Below are 17,667 nucleotides of genomic sequence, written 5' to 3'. Positions count from 1 at the left end.
AGCCACTTCTTTGAGGTACAGAGAAGCTAAGTGATATGCTTAAGTTCCCATGTAAATCCTTCTGAAATTTAGGGCTTTTCCCACTATTTCTCAATGCTCCTTTAAAAATATAGATCATATTTTCCAATTGTGAAAAAAATCATGTTTCAGTGTGGCTTATCTAGCTGCTCTTTCTCCCCCTGGATCAGCTGGGGATTCCTGCTCTGGTGCCTTGTCCTTAGTCTCTGGTCCAGACCAACTCCAGGGAGACTCCTGGCCCTCCACTCAGCCCGCTCCCTTATCTTGCACACCTTCTGCCAGAGCTCTTGTATTTCTTCCAAACTGTGGAGCTCCTCTTGATAGGCCCAGGAATCACCTTAGGGTACCCACTGTGTCCCCTTCCTCTTGCAAATGTGACACATGCCATAGTTTGTGTTGTATGTAATAAGGTGATCTCTGCATTATTTCTTCATCTATCTCCTGGACAGATTTGTGTAAAAAGCCACATTGAGTCTAGATGAGGAGACAGATGGAAAGTTGGAGAACTGGTGTGGGAATGAACTATGGTGTGGCTGGTAGGAGAATGAGTGAGTTTCAAGGCATGGATGATTCACTGGATGCAGGGGTTAAGGCTTAGTAGCTCCTGTCATTAAACTCTGTGGAACTCAGACTGGATCCGTTAGGTCTTTGTTAAGCTACATCTCTATGTCTTGATATAGATTCTCAAGGAAAGAAAAATGTAGCTGGGCAAACAGGAGAAGAAAACTACTCTGATGGGGCTATTTTGACGTAGAATGAGAGAAGAAGCCAGAGGAAATGGTTGTATGAAAACATTAGGACTTTGCATCAGGTGATGAAAAAAGAATTTGATGCTAAAATAGAGACAGCAGCAGGGTTTGACGTAGACCTGAATATAAATTAGACAAAGGAAAATGACAAGGGCACGTGAAGAACTGTGAACCATTTCAGACATGTTAGCCTTCAAGTGAGGCCAGGCAACTAACAGATGGATCAGCGAGTAAAGCTAGGCCTGCCTTTGTAGGTTAGGACTGAGTGCGATTTGAGTCACTGGCTCAGCTGGGGGAGGGCAAACGTGTAGGGGTCCTGGTTAAATTCTGGGTAGGAATGAAGCCCTCTGGAGAGACGAGATGAGGAAAGAAAAGGAGTGGTCCCGAGAAAGGAGGAGGCACCCAGGAACCTTCAGTGCCAGCAGACCCAGGAAGTGCAGAGGGAAAGCGTCGGGGGAAGTGATGAAACGGGGCAGAAATGGATGATACGTCTTGTCAAGCACAACGGGGGAAAATCAGAACAGCAGGAAGAAAAGAGGCAACTGGAGTTGTTCACGAACATGCTGTTAGTGGCCTGTGTCAAGACAGGTTTGGTCAGGAGGAGTGGATGAAAGTGGGAAGACACAAAGAACTCGAGGAAAGGACATTTTGAAGAGAAGACATTCAGGAAGCAGGTGAGGGTGGAAGGAAGAGGGTGGAGTGGAGAGGCAAAAGAAATGAAGGTGAGGGATTCTGTCTCTCTTTTACACAGACAGACACACACACACCAACTTATGCCTGTTTCATGAACGAAAGTGAGGCAAGAGAAAATTTAAAACCTGGACAAAGCCTGCCGACAGATGAAGGGTTTCAGTGAGGCTGTGGGACCCTCCTTGAATGACCAAGTGGCAGTAATACGCAGAAAGAGCGGAGGGGGTGGACTTAGGGTAGAGATGGGAGGAAGAAAGGGGTGCCTCTGATTGCAAGGCCGGCTTCGGGTGGCAGTTCGGGGTGCTTGTGTTCAGGATCCTGTGACCACAGGGACACGTTCATGTCGAGAAGAGAGCTGTTCCCATGAATACTGTTTGAATCAAAGACACTTCAGTGAATGGGATTTCATAAGCACTTCGGTTCTTAATCATTATAAAATGGGGTCTTAACTTCTCAACAGTGGCAGCTATTATCAGGAGGCAGAGCAGGAATTTCCATAAGAGGCCAGCCGGGTGGACTTCCCAAACGGCTCCTGGAGGCCCTGTAGTTTCATAAACCTTGGAAGCGGGGAATGCCCTGGCTTTACTGAAGGAGGTGTGGTCCTTCCCCTCCCTCCCAGCGTGTGTGCGCCTCATCTCCATGCAGGAACGGACAGTCATCGGGGTGGGGGACACCCAGTCCCAGTCTCAACACCCTGGAGCGCCTCACTGCAGTCCGCGCAGGGCCCCCCCTACGCGTGCACGGACTCACTGCATTTTATGGGGGAAAGCGATAGGAGCCGGTGTTGAGGCCCGTAAGTTAAGTTGTTTGCTTTCCAAATCTGTGTTTCTGGTTTTATTGAGGTAGAGCTGACATACAGCATTGTGCAGGTTTGAGATGGACTGGGTGTTGACTCGACTTACCTATGTTTTGAAATGATCACCCTGTAAGTTTAATTAACATCCATCATCTCATATTTCAAAATCTAGTTCGAAATGGGCAAGTCACAGATCCCCTGCTTCCTGCTGTGCAGATAGCTCTCAGCCCATGCATTTTGTGATGACGGTGGACGTGGTAATTGAGGCCTGATGTACATGCTGTTCCAACAGCATAAAAATGCTGGACTCAGGCAGCAGCTACTTGCTTTGTAAAAACAAAATAAAATGTGAATGGTGACCAAATTGCCATTATATTATTTTATCATCATCACATCAAGGGAGTCACAGTTTTTTAATTTTTTTCAGTATCTTCATTTCTTTTCTGCATATTCAGAAAAAATACAAAATTAACCGTCAGATATTTACTTGAAATAATCGCCTTTATTCTTTTTTGTGTTGCTGTATTTCTTTGTTTATGCTTTGACTTTTGTCAGTGAAAATTGATTCTAAAACCCATTTTTTTTTTTTCATGAGGCAAAGAGAAGGAAGAAGGGAAGTTAGGGCTTCATTAACTAGTTTGTTTCTTCAACAATGTAAAGTCCAATTTAATGACCACATTTTCCTTTGTGAAAATGTTCTGCCTTTCTCAAAATTGTGCTCTGTAGTCCTTCTGGTAATTGCTGGTGTGTTTTTCTGATTGCCCATGCTTTTCTATTTCTCACTTTCAAAATGCTGGCTCCCAATGGCTGTTCTCTTGAAAGATTCTACAGATGTTGATTTGTTCTTTGTAGAGGGCCAGGCACCTGGAGGGCATTGCTGCTTATGACGCTGACCAGGACCTGAGGATCAGCAGGAAACATCACTGGGGAGGCCACACTTTATTTAGTGGTGGGTGATGGTGGAACTCAGGCCCTGCTGCTGTCTGGTTTAACCTCAGAGAGCCTCGTGGGCATTGCTGTGGAATGCAGGAGGACTCTGTATCATTTATGGTCAGAGCAGGAAGCAGATGGTGCCGTCACCTGGTTTAATTTGAAGAGAGTTTAGAAAAGGACCATTTGGGTGTGGGCAGCGCATACAGACTGCAAGAGGGAGCACTGCATCCTGGAGTTGGAAGCAATATGGTGTAGAAAGCACCCCTGTAGTCCTGAAGGAGGAAAGAGGGTGTAACTTCTAGAGTCTAGAAGAAGGGAGAACTGTGTGGAGACAGCCATGCGGAGATGGTCATTTTATGGACACTATGGCCTTTGATCAGGTGATAATAGCCAGCCTCCAAGCCATCAGGGAGGGAGGTGCAGGATCAATACCCCAGTCTAGGTCATTGTCTTCGCTCTGACCTCCTCTGCTCGTGTGCTTCTGTCCAAACTCAGCAGGAAACCCGGGGCTAGGAAGTGCACTGATGTCCCCAGATAGGTCTGCCCCCCGGGCTCAGAGCAGAGAAGAGCAGAGAGCCGATCTTGAGGGGGTGGCGGAAGACAGAGGGATTCACAGAGTTTTAAAGGTGCAAGAGACTTGGAGAACATCTGCCCATTTCTCTTCTTTCATAGATGGAGAAGCAGAGCCACAGAGAGGTTGAGTCATTCTAAGTCACGTGGCTCGTTAATGCCACAGTTGTTACCAGGCCTGAGGTCCCCTGGTGCTCAGTTCCACGTCGCTTGGACCACAGCATTCTTCTCATACAGTAGCTTGAGAGGAAGGGGAAGGGGAAGGAAGACATGAAATTAGAGAGTTAGGTTTCAACTTACGATTTATCCTCTGAGTAGGTGCTCAGTTTCACATGTGATGTTAAAGGGATTTAAGTACATTCAGAATTCAGTTATGGTTGGTCGTGTGGTCAACAAATATATGTATTGATGGCAACAATAAAGATGGCATTTTATATTAAGGAATATAGGAGCCATCTAGAGTTGGCCTAATCACCAGCCAGCTCAGATGGTGTGGCTTTTGTTCCCTATTTCCTTGGCTTTGCGGCCATGCTCTCTATGAAGGCTTTAACGGCCTCAGAGACTTGTTTTAAACCTAGGCCCTGAGTGAAGGCTGCATCATGTATAGGCACCATGCTTCATCAGTGTAACTGTCTTAGAACTGAGAGACCAAGGGAAAGAGAGCAAATTTGTACACATATAGGCATTGATTTACATACATATGTACATACGTAAATAAGCACTCAGATACATAGGCAATTTTCAGCTAATAACTTTGACCTAGGACTGATCCCTACACAATGTCAAGAAATTGGACGTGGTATTGGTGTTTACAGTATTTGCCTTCATATTACAGCTCTGGGAGAACACAGAACGTAGAACAGTGCCTTCATTTAGTGTCAACATTAATGGAGAGGGTCAACTAATTATAGGTATCCTTAGGTACTTGTTCATTAGTTCATTCATGAGTATCATCAACAAATGTTTACTGAGCATCTACCATATGCCAGCTCTAAGGACTGAGTGTCTTCTAAGTATTATAGATAAGAGGACAGGTGTGATCCTTGCTCTCGCTTCATTAGGGTTTGCAAGAAAAGGTACCTTCCTAGTGACAGTGAGTGAGAGTGGGGCGGTCCTTTCCTATATTCCATGCAGGGAGAATCACTACTACTAGTGCAGATATTAGTTCCAAGGATAGTAAGAGGCTATTTTGATATAGTTGGAGTTGTTATATTGCTTTGCCCAAGATTTAGTTAGTGGCTGTTTGGTGACCGATGGGGAGAGTGGGGAGTAGGTGCTGGCTGGCTGTAGAATTTAAAATCTGTTTTTATTTTTTATATTGGATATTGGGTTGTTTCTTATAGGCAAACTTTAAAACAACCTCTTTCTAAGGTCAGTAGAAACTGTAGTAAAGCTGAAGAACAGGGTGGGAGGAAGATGTCTCTGAGTCCTTCCTAAGTAATTCACAGCAAAAGAAGCCCTTTATCTGCCTCTGGAGAGAGTATATTCACATTCAATGCAGAAATGCCAGGTACCTGCTATTTGCTAGATGCTTTCAAGTAAATTGTTTAATATTCACAACAACTCTGTGAGGTGAGGATAACAATCCCCATTTTATAATGAAGAAAACGAAGTCCAGATAATTAGTTACTGCCTCCCCTTCCCCCCAGGGTAAGTGTCAAAGCCAAGTTTCATTTGTAGATCTTTGACTTCTAGGTCTTTGTTTCTTTACAGTATCGTAGTGCCCTTCGAGCTAATATTTTATTATTTTTGTGATTTCACTCTATTGTTTTCATTACTGTTTCCTGCTCACCTGCTAGAACCTAGCTTCTTCCTCTCCTGATCTCCCAGGCAGCATTAGGTGGCCTCCTGTGGTGCACTGGGCAGGCTCTGTGGTAACTCTTATCACATTGTACTGTAATTTCCTGTTTATTTGTCTGTCTTGGCCACTAGACTAATTGTAAATTGGATTGCATTCAGTGGATCTCATCTCCTAGCACATTCCCTGGCACATAGAAAACATTCAATAAGTACTTGTCAAATCAGTTAGTCTTCACAGAAATCCTGTGAAAATAGTCATTACCTCACATTTCACAGATGAAGGGGCTGAGGGTCAGAGAGGTAAAGAAACAGATCCAAGATCACACAGCAAGTTAAGAGTAAATGTCAAATGTGTTTTCAAATCCAAAGCTTTGTTCTTTCTGCCACAGCACAGCACCATCTTTATTGCTGGGTGGAACTTGGGTTTGCAGAAGAGGTTTTGCTGAGGGTTGCAGGGGCCTGGAATATACTTAGGCAGTAAAGCAGGTCATCTTGGGGGTATTGGAAATGGCCCTTTTTAACACCTAAATTTTAAACCTGTTTAGCACAGGTTGTTTATCTGCATCTCCAAACACCAATGTTTTATGGGTAAATGTTTTAGGTCTAGGCGTCCCTGCCCCATCCCTAGCTCACTCTTGCTCTCCCAATATCATCCTTTGACCTCCCTCCCAGTGGGATTTTTCTTGCCACCCTGTCCCTGTGCTTCTCTTTTTATCATTCATCACCCATTTTTACTGCTCATTTCCCCTCTTAGTAGTCAGTGACAAGCCAATAATTTTTATTAACACTTGAAAATGTTATTTTGCTGTTGAACCAATACATGCAATTGCCTTAATCTGCTGCCAAATGGTAGTAATCAGAATCAGGTTTCAAAAGGTTTGGATTTCAGCAGGGCTGCCCACACTGTCCTTGGAGGCATATAAATTAATTATAATTAAGAACCGTGTGCAGATGTTAGAAGAGAAACTTTGAACAATTTTGGTGTCTGCTTTTGCAGACTATTAAAGAAAAAGCCCCATGAGTGGCGGTTACAGATAATCATCTACGTTTGTATCACGCATTTCTGTTAAAATGCACACATTGGAAGTGATTGATAATCTTTTATTAGTTATCTCTACAACCCTTTTATGTTAAGAACCTGGGTGACAGTGGAAGCGATACTTCTGCTTTTTTGCACATAGCAGGAAAGAACAAACCAGGTAGAGAAGCCTGGATTTAGCCACTGCAAATACTGTAGAACAGGGAAGCAGTTCAGGTGGTAGGTCTGCGTCGACCGAGTTAAGAACAAGAAGGCTCTTACTCAACATAAATCCTAGCAAGAAAACGTCCCTGCCAAGGAATTCAATGCCATGTGAGCCCTTGGTAATGATGAGGCCATCTTCTCTTAGGCATCTAAGGGGCTGTGGTCTTTGGAAGGGCATGCTTACTCATCATGTACAAGGACTTGATGGTTCATTGCTGGGTCAAGGGTCTGGATCATTTTTCCTTGTGTCTTTTCCCTCTCTCCCAACTATCCTCTTCTCTGATCAAACTACTTGTCTAGAAGCAATAGTAAGTAAGGCTCTGCTTTCTTTGGTTTTCTGTTTACATTACTTGCTGTGGCTATGCTCTGCTATGTTGACCAGGGAGCGTTGTTTACTGTCATGTTGGTCACCGCATGAGATCCGGAGACACTTGAGGATGTCCAGGTAGACATCTCTTTCCTCACTGGTTTCCACAGGGACACCATCTCTGCACCCGCCCCACTCACCAGGCCTCCCGCAGACTACCAGGATTTACCCCCTTCTTCCTCTCTGAAGAAGGAACAGGGCAAGGCTGCTCAGAAGCTCTAGAAGAGTGATAGACGATGGTAATAGTGTGAGAAGGAAGAGAATAACAAAGAGGAGAGAATGTTAGGTTCTAAGTCAACAAAAATCAAAGGCTGGGGCCTTATGTGCTATTTCTACAGATTTAGATGATGTTTAGCAGAACTTAAATGCATTTGGAGGATTGAAATTGGGTTCCCAAATGCCCTGAATATATAAATGGCATTGTATTTCATTTGCCAGAAATAGATATTAGTCCTGTATATGCAGAGTGGCATTACATAGTAGATGTTTGATATCTGTGACACCCACACTTTCTGTTTCAGAAGGTTGGTGAACACCTTTACTGCCCAAGATAAGCATTTTGACTCAAACGCACCTCTTCAGCTCATTTGCTCTGATCCTATATAGCTGAATTTAGAAAGTATAACTTAAAACCCAAAGTAGACTTGGAACTTAAAATTTTTTTTAATGTGAATTATAAAAATTGTTTTGGATCTGTTCTGCAGGGTTGAGTTGATCATACATCTCAGCTCATTATTGGTTCAGATGAGGTTGTCTTATTTAATTAATTAGTCCTTTATGTAACTTCATTCTTCATATGCATTTTAGAATAATAAAATTTCTTAAAAACCCTGCTGTTATTTTGATAGGAATTGCCTTGAAGGTACAGATTTGGAATTCAGGAGGAAATAGAACTCTCTACACTACTTTGTTATCACACCCAGAAATGCCGTGTATGATTACATTGTTGAGGTCTTCTTTCATATCTTTTTGACAGAGCTTCAAATTTTCTCTGCAGAGGTCTTGTGCTTTCTTTGTTGATTTCTAAATAATTTGCAGTTGCCTTTGCTAATCTGACAATTATATTTCCTAGTTGGTTAAAAGAGAGCTGGTAATATTTTCTGAGAGTGTTATTTACCTTGCAATTTCACTCTACTCATACTAATACTAATAGTTAGAAAATTCTGTTGGATTATCTATGTAAATAGCCATGTTATCTTCATATAATGCTAGTTTTTTTCTCTTTCCTTCTCATTCTTAAAACTTTTGTTTTCTTGACTTGTTTACTTACCAGCATCTCCAGTGGCAGTGTTAGCACGAATCTTGCCTTTCTTTCAATGTCGAAAAGAATATAATCAAGAGATTTTAGTATATACTCCTAAGAGGTAAAGACTAACGGTCTCCTTCATTTCCTGTGATCAAAGACTTAAAAAAAAAGTCTAATATTTAAATCATAAATAGTTGTTTCCCTTAATCAAATGTGATTCTTATATATTTTTTGAGATATTTGTGTATGTTCTTTAGCCCATTAATGTTTATTATTATTTTGATTGATATTCTAAAGTTAAGCCATCCTTGCATTCCTGGTATAAACCACACTTGATTATGATGAAGATGATGATTTTAAAAGCATATAATATTGTTTTGGTTAGCTAATGTTTGTTTAGGATTTTTTTTTTTTTGCTTCTGTGTTCATGAGTGAAAGGGACCTATGGTAATCTTTTATTGTACTGTAATCATCTGGGTTTAGAATTTAACTTACCTCCTTTTCCTATTTTGTTCAACTTGTATAAGCAAGGCTAGTTTCTTCCCTAAGAGTTTGGTAGACCTCATCTACAAAACCATATGTACCTGTTTTACTTCCTTTTATTCTGACAGAAATGGGGTGGGTTGGTGTAGTGGATCTGGCAGATAAGGTTTGGGGCCTTTGATAACCAGTTCATTTCTTTAAAGGTTATTATTATGTTCACATTTTCTACATTCTCTTGAACCCTTTATTTTTATTTTTGTTTTTCATTACATTCAATTTAAAAGCAATTAGTTTTCATAATATTCTTTTATTATTCTAAAATTTCTATTGAATATGTTGTTATTCCCCTTTTTCACTGTCAATTTCATTCACATTTGCTGTTTTCCTTGATTGATCTTGTCATAACTTCAACTTTTAAAGGATCAACTTTTGTTTTTTTATCTTTTGTTTACCTTGTGTTTCATTAATATATGCCTCTATCTTTATTATTTAATTCCTTCTTAGGCTTAACTCTGGTAATTGTTCAATTCAATAAGTGAGAATGTAATTACACTTAATTTTAAGAATTTTTCTAATTTTCTTATATATGTATTTAAAGGTAAAGGCTTCTCTAGGAACTGTTTTAGTTGTACTCTAGAAATTCTGACATTTAACATTTTCAGTGTTATGCCATTCAAAGGATCCTTTTAGATTCTTTTATGGTTTCTTCCTTAACCTTATAGTTATTTAATAGTTTTTAAGCTAAATTTTATTTGTAATTTAATCACATTGTAGAAAAATGGTAGTTGTTTCATATTTATTCTTTGGAATTTATTGAGGCATTTTTGTGGATTTAATATTTGCCAACTTCTTAAAAAGAATAGGTCTTCTCTCTTGTCCATGTATTTCTAGATGTCTGAACTAATTCATGCTTTTGGTTTTTTTTTTTTATTTTGATCATTTATGTCATTGTTTATATTTTGTCTGTTGAATTTATCTGTTTCTCCCCTGGATGATTTTAGTTATTGCTTATACATATTGAATCTATATTTTAGATTCACATATGTTCATGATGATTGTAACTTATTTGCACTAATATATAACATCTCTCATCGTCACTTTTGATGTTTTCACCTTTGGATTTTATTTTATCTTGATATTAAAATGTTGATAGATATCTCCACATTGATCTCCAAAAAGGTTATACTCATTTATACTTCCCTTGACTATAGTGTATGACTCCTTGGTTTCCCACACTCTCTAATGTGACAAATTTTAAGGCCTATATAGCCTAACTTTGTGTTTATTGGTAACGTGAGAGACTGCATCTGGTGCATGCATAGTTCTAGCACTTTTAATCTTCACTGCCTATCATATTCTAATCACAGTCCTTAATTGGGTCACTCCAAAAAGCGTCCTGACTGCATTAAAGGATGGTGCTTGGAAAATTTGACTTAACCATCTATTAAATCACATTTTATCCTTCCCGTTGGGGTTGCTCTGGGGCTCGGTTTTCTCTTAGGGGAGGATCGGCTTGGCTTCTCTCTCAGGTGTTTCTTCCCTTGGAGTCTTCCATGGGCAAAGTGTAGACCGGTTCCTGCTCTAGTTACCCTGCACCAGCTGGAGGCTGGTCTGGCGACCAGTCAGCTGAAGCGTCAAGAAGGCAGAGGGCCAGGAGGCCGACAGTCAGCCTCTAATCCTGCTGCCTTGCTGTTGGTTCTGCTCATGCACCCCGGTGCGGGCATTCATAGCACAGTTTGGGGGTGCCCTGTGCTACTGATTCCCGTTACTGACTCTGGCCTGAATGACTCTTGAATTCTGCTGTGCTTGACTAGTAAACTGTCAGTGGTGTTGGCTGCTACTCTGAGGCTGTTAGGTGACATCGCCTTCAGGGAACTAAAACCAGCAGGAAACTGATATCACTTGCCCCCTGTGAGGTTCCTCTTAACATTCCGCTCAGCCTCTGTCTGCCATTCCCTCTCTTCCACCTCCCACAGGCTGGCTTTTTGCTTTCATAAATAGCTAGTCTCCTTGAACAACTTCTATGGAAGCTTTAAGGTAACATCCTTTGCATCTACGGACTATTTTATATTCTTCAAAGCACTTCCATATACATATTATCGTTTGATCCTCACAGAAGCTCTTTTAGGTATTTAGGTTAGGGATATTATCCTCATTTCACTGCTGAGGAGATAGGGACAGTGGTTAGGTGACCTGCCCACCCTTAGGGACTTAGTTAACATTAGAATACAGAGTGTTCATGGTGCTTGATTTAATTAATCAATTAATTAATGCATGCACTCATGCTGAGAGGCAGCATAATAGAGCAAGGGTTTGGGGGGCAAATGTTGTTTGGAACTTGATCACCTCTTATTAGCTGTGTGATCTTGGTCACATACTTAACCTCTCAGAAGAGCAGTTTCTTTATTTGTCATATAGGGAAAATTTATGACTTATAATGTTTACATGTGATTGAACAATACATGAAAGTAAATTGGCAATAAGAGTATCTGGCATATGGTAGGTTATAGGTGAAATGTTGCTAAATATATATAAAATAGGTTACTATTATAGGTGAAAATGGTCATTTATGACAATTTTTTAATGGTGGGAACTCAGTGGCTACATTTATTGAGTCTTTCCTGATTGTGTATGAGGTCGAAATAGACCCCAAGAATGCAAATAGAAGAGAGACGAGGCCTTCTTCATGGGTCTGAACCTTCTACTAGACTGTGGTCCTGGAGGGTAGTGCTGGCATCTGTTGCATCCCAACACTAAGAACACTAAGGCAGTAAGTGCTTAATTAAGGCTGAGTTGAAAAAGTCCCCTTCCAGAAGAGGATTGCCAACTAGTTAGCATAGGCAGGCATGTTATCATGTAACGATGATTAACTGTTACAGATGTTTAGGTAGACTTTTACAGGCTGTGGTGGGAGCCCAAACGAAGCAGCTCGATTCTCTGGGGGAGGGTGAACTGCAGCAGAGAGGAGGGGGCAACGCTGCAGAGAGCAGGTGTAGCAAGGCCATGCAGGGTCTGTCGGTGGAAGGGAGCAAAACCAATTTGCTTATCTTGGAGTGCATGCTTTCTCTCAACTGACCCCCCTTCAAACGTGTGAAATTGAGTTTGCATTCAAAGCAGCTTTCTTTGTTTGTCTCGCAGCCCCTCTGTTCCTGGTATCTCCCATGATGTATTGCTTGTAATGTGCTCTGCTCTAGCCAGAGTATAAAAGAGACACTCGGTAAAACCAGATTCTATTCTTTGAGTGTCACAACTAATCGTTGCATAACAAAGTATAATATATGTGTGAGCAGCAATAGAGGAACATGAGATATTTTAAAGAAAGCAAATAAAACATCAAAGTGGGAGAGTGCAGAGTGCATTAAAGTTAATAAACTGTCATGGCAGAGTGGGCCACTTTTCAATATAAGGGAATCTGATTTAGTGATTTGTAACAGTAGGATTGGAATCCCAATGGAATGAAGTTAGCCGCTAGTTTTGCCAAATTCTAAATCTTTTGGTTCTCCTTGAGAACCAGTCCTTGAAATTGAATGGATTATTGTTATTATTATTTTGCCCACATCTCTTTGAGGTGATAAACCATCTGTCTTCCTCTGAATATTCAGTGCTGCTCAATTCTGTGTAGTGCTGCTTTGTTTTAAGCTCCAGAAGAATTCAGGCCCCGTCTCTCCTACTAGATTGGGTACAGTTCTTCAGCATCGGTTTCCAGGGCTTGTCATTCCCTGTTTCCACAGAGACATGGAGACCAGAAAACTGTCAGGAATGAACTTTGCCCAGGCATGAACCACTGAGCTACTCATCTTGTTCGCAAGCGGTAGACGGGGCGATCGATACCAGTCTCCTTGGCAGTGTGGAAGGATGACTGCAACATCAAGAGCTCCAAAATATTTTCTGCCAAGAACTGGATTGGATTTTTGTGCTTCTTCAGCCACAAAATGTCCTCAGCATCTTACTCCCAAATCATTAATGCTCTTTGCAGTCGCTCTGCTCAGCCTGAATCCTTCCTTATCTTTCTTTATTCAACACCTTCTTCTTCTTTTCCTTTGGTTAGCTAAACTCTCAAAGTTTTCAGGTCCCTAATTATCTTACCTTTTCTTTTCAAACAAGCAGAAGATACCAAGCAGTATTTTCATCTCTGATTTCTCTCTCTGTAGAAGAGCGAGAATCCCTGGCTCTGGTTTTGGGGGTGCAACTTGTAGAATACTTCTGTGCAGTATAAAAGTGTTATGTTTATGGATTGGCATGCTAGTATTACAATATTTGATATTGGGAAAATTACACAACTGCTTTGAGCTTCAGTTTCTCCATTTGAGAAACAGAGATGAAATGAGTAATTGTATAGGGTTTCTGTGATGACCCAAGAGATTGCCTATGAGGAAATGCCTAATAGAATGCACTGCACATAGCAGAGGTACAATAAGTGATTATTTAAAACAAGTCAGAACAACGTAAGCAGAACCAGTTCTATTCAAATAAGAGGAGCTCTTGGAGAACGGTGAGAAATATAGAGAGAAATGACCAAGCTTTGTAGAGAGCTGTGTCCTCAGTCTGGTGCATACTTTAGGATTTTGGGGGATGTAAAAGACAGGAGTTTGTTGTAAGAGGTGGTGAATTGTAGGCAAACATGGAACCTGCCTTTCAGGGAAGGCATTGCTGTAATATGCCAGGGAAAGTTTTTCAAACGTGGCTCAAACATTACTACACATATCGATAGTATTTGTCCAATCACCATACTGTGATGCATAAACAAGTCAGAATAAAACTGGTCCTTATAGTCATGGATGATGGGAGAGCCAGTGTGGAATGCAGACCGGCCTAAAAGCCAGAAGATCTGGATTCATGTTTGTTCCATGTAACTGGTTTGTGGTCTTGGACTCAACAGTTTCTTTGAGCTTCACCATCTATAAAATGGGGATGATACTATCCTTCTTATTTTTCCCTCTGCTGGGTTATGGTAAGGATCAGTTGAGATGTTTGTAAAAGTACTGTCCACATATTGGTTGTTTTTTTGATGTAGTATTAAGAGCCAGATGCTAAAACATTTGCTGAAGAATTTTTAGGTCCCTGTCCTCTTTGAGGTGAACATGAAGTAGAGGCAGCAAGAAAGTGGAGCTTCCGTTTCTGCAGCTCCTTATACCCAGCTTATCCAGGCCACACTTTGTTGCCAGCCTCTGCCATGTCCCTCTAGCTGCTCACTTTGCCTGGCATCTGCTATTCCATGGGCCCAAGAGCTGTTCACAGATGGGCAGGGACAGGAGGGCCAGGGACATTCAGCGGCAGGAGCCCCTCTTGGGGACTCCTGTGTTTATGCACTTGGCTTGACTGCCCAGACCTCTTGCATCCCCCTTCCCTCATTAGTCCCTGTTTGCTGCTATAGCAATAGCATCTTTATTGTCTTCCTTAAGGATGTCCGATGCTTTTGGAAGTTTTTTTTTTTTTCCTTCTCGCTCTGTTGTGCAAACCCAAGAGATAAGAGACTAGGCTAGGAGCTAGAAGTTGGGCCTGATGATCAGGGAAAGGCGATAAGGTGCTGGACTTGCAGAATGCAGCCTCTGCAAAGACAGATCACGTCCTGTGGGTGGTAATTTCACGGCTCTCTCTCTGTTTCCAGGGAGTCGACGAGTTGAAGATGAAGCCGCGAGCAGAGTGCTGTTCTCCCACGTTCTGGCTGGTATTGGCCGTGCTGGCCGTGGCAGGCAGCAGGGCTCGGTCACAGAAGAGCCCCCCCAGTATTGGCATTGCCGTCATCCTTGTGGGCACTTCGGACGAAGTGGCCATCAAGGACGCCCACGAGAAAGATGACTTCCACCATCTCTCCGTGGTGCCCCGCGTGGAGCTGGTAGCCATGAACGAGACGGACCCAAAGAGCATCATCACCCGCATCTGTGATCTCATGTCTGACCGCAAGATCCAAGGGGTGGTGTTTGCTGACGACACAGACCAGGAAGCCATCGCCCAGATCCTTGACTTCATTTCCGCCCAGACTCTCACTCCCATCCTGGGCATCCACGGGGGCTCCTCTATGATCATGGCAGACAAGGTAAAAGGGGGCTCGGCGAGAAGAGCTGGTGGAGGGGGGGGTGTACTGAGAACTAAATGATGCGGTTGTTTTAATGTGGAACTTGATTATTAAACACTAGGGTAATCAGAATGAGTGGATAATCAGGGAACTGGTCTAATCACTTGGAGATGAAAGTGAAGGGAAGATGCTGGTATCTAGATCCCCTATAGCTTTGAACAGGTTTGTGTATTCATTTGTAAATGCATTCACAGAAATGACTAAGAGATGGTGAAACTTGTAGTTTTGTCACAGATTTCCTTCAAATACGTGTGCAAATAGCTCCTTCAGAACTTTAAAACGAGGCACGTGCTATTCTTCCTTGGTAATACATATTCTCTACCCTCTACTGGCTTCAAGGCTAGGAAAAGAAAAATCCCTCGCGGCCGATTATTTCTCTTCTTGAAGATGCAAATGTTATAGGAAAGTACTTCTTGCTAAGGTGTCCATGCTCATTACACGTTGATCTGCACTTTTGAATGGATTTTAATCCTTGAAACCAGTAGCAGCTGCATTTTCTCCATGCTTAGATTTGAAGCCAATGGTTCTTAACCTTGGTTGCACATTAGAATCACCTGACAAGCTTTCAGCACTACCGGCCGCTGGGTCCCAGTCCCAGAGATTCTGATTGTCGGCTGGGGCACAGCCGGGTGTCAGGATTCGTAAAAGCTCCCCAGATGATTCTTGTGTGCCGTTAAGGTTGAGAACCACTGCTTTAAGGTCTCAAATAAATTGTAGCCTCTTCTACATTCATGTTAAATTAACTGTCATATGACAAACTAAATAGCATCTGACATTGATGCTTATTCTCTAACTGCACAGAAAGTGTTTTGCTTGTAGTTACGTTTTGTTTTTACATTTTTCACTTACTTAGTTATTTTTCCCTGCTTTATTGATCACCGCTTATTGCTTAGGTAACAGCACTTCTCACGTTTGTGTTATCCTTTGCAGTCTTTCCTGTCTTGGAATGATTCATCTCACCTCAAGTGCACTGTTTATTGTTTTTCATCACTTGGGGTTTTAAAAATTGTCTCTACTTCTGCATTATCATCTTACGCTGCTCATCGTCGCTTTCAACCCCGTCTTTAGTTTTGTACTTAAAAGGCGTGCTGTGGGGTTAATGATGTTTGTAAACACTTCAAAACCTAGCACAGACACCAGAGTCTGCTGCTTGGCCAGTTGAGAACCACCGCGGCGCGGGGTTTAGCTCTCAGATAACCTTGCGTGATCATTACCGCCATCTGTCGGCAGCAGGCAGAGATGACCAGCTTCCGTTCCTGGGCTTCCTTTATTCAATCTAGGAAAGGTCACGTTGAAAGTACTAAGTGGAGAAACTTCGGTAGCATATGCGAAAGATGCTGTTCCATTCACATAGGCACAGGTAAAGATGTTAGGAAAACGTGCTGGCCCCAGAAGCCCATTCCTAGGGAACTAGGGTAAATATAGGAGGAATAGAAAATATAGACCGACTGTGGCAAAACCTGTTGAGTTTTTGCTTCAGGTAGTTTTTTTTTTTTACCATCATTGTCCCTAGCAAATTAAATTACATTTTAGCAGCAGTGTTTTGAGGGCACAATATTGCACTGAAAGAATGCCAAGAGGGATGAGCCATATGTTTGAATCATAAATAAGTGCATACTTATTTTGAGATGAACCTAACAGGTGAAATTTTGTCTTTTTTGGGTCATGCAGGCTACTGTGCAACCTGTGGTATTTCAGCGCCCCCCCCCCCCCGCACTGCCCACCCTGCACCCAGTAGAAAAGATAATTGGCTCCTCTGGTTGGTTGCTTCTCTGCTTTCTCTCTTACAAATGCATTATAAAAATATAATGATTTGAGGTAAAATGCAGACCCTGGAGAGAGACTGGGCTTTTTTTGTTCGTTGGCATATCGTAGGTGCTTTAAATTGTTTACCATATGCTGGGCACACTGTGCTTTGCATATATTACCTAATACCTTTAACAACCCCAGGAGCTAAATGGTGTTATTTATCTGCATTTGACAGATGGGGGAACTGGGGCTCAGAGGTGAAATAAAATATCGAAAATGATGTAGCTGGTGAATGACACCCAGGACCTTAATACTGGTTGGTAAATCCAAGAGCCGTGGGTTCTATTAACTCTTCAGACAATGGAGAGGCTGGTTAAGGTCTCACATACTTCCCTATCCAGACTTTCTCCTCTGTTATATAGCAGTGTTGTGGATTTTATTTTTCTAACAGTAATCCATCACTTGATTCCTAATGGCTATACTGAAATCTGATTTGAGAATTCATGAGAATAAGTGGTGTAGCAGGATTCCAGAGAGGAATCACTGGGTACTACTTCTAGGCCTAAAGCAGTGGATTGAATCTTGTGAGGCAGATTCTTTCAGGTCATTGTAATGAGATTCCCAGTCTGGTCTTTTTCCCCCTTCCCCTCCCGCCATTGCAACCACACCCAAATATTCCACCTTATCTTTTTTTCTCTCCATCCAAAAAAGGAGGTGAGCAATGATTTTTAGGCATTTTCCTAAAATAGTCTAAATAATGCATAACTGACTTTTGACCTGAAAAGTAGAGTTTCTGAAAGGTAGGTGGAAAGAGGACAAAGAAGAAAGAGGCTGGTCCTGAGAGGCGGAAGCTGAAGAGTTGAAGGCTCAGCCAGGAGGGGGTGGGAGCCTGAGGGGAGGCGGGGGTGCAGGCGCCCCAGGGACTGAGAGGGCAGCAGGGCCACGCT

The 17,667-nt window shown here is 42.1% G+C and overlaps 1 protein-coding gene across 1 annotated transcript in view; it reads left to right on the top strand.

The window, feature by feature from the left end:
- GRIN2B (glutamate ionotropic receptor NMDA type subunit 2B) overlaps positions 1 to 17,667 on the top strand; it is a 380,223-nt gene that overhangs the window by 91,439 nt on the left and 271,117 nt on the right. Inside the window, exon 2 of the mRNA XM_036909334.2 lies at positions 14,504 to 14,932. Coding sequence (XP_036765229.2) covers positions 14,522 to 14,932 — 411 coding nt within the window. The 5' untranslated portion in view covers positions 14,504 to 14,521. The remainder of the gene's footprint in view (positions 1 to 14,503; positions 14,933 to 17,667) is intronic.

Source organism: Manis pentadactyla, chromosome 14 (assembly GCF_030020395.1).
Source record: "Manis pentadactyla isolate mManPen7 chromosome 14, mManPen7.hap1, whole genome shotgun sequence".
Taxonomy (NCBI): domain Eukaryota; kingdom Metazoa; phylum Chordata; class Mammalia; order Pholidota; family Manidae; genus Manis; species Manis pentadactyla.
The sequence above is the reverse complement of the archived record's forward strand: the minus strand, read 5'-3'. Positions and strand labels throughout refer to the sequence as shown.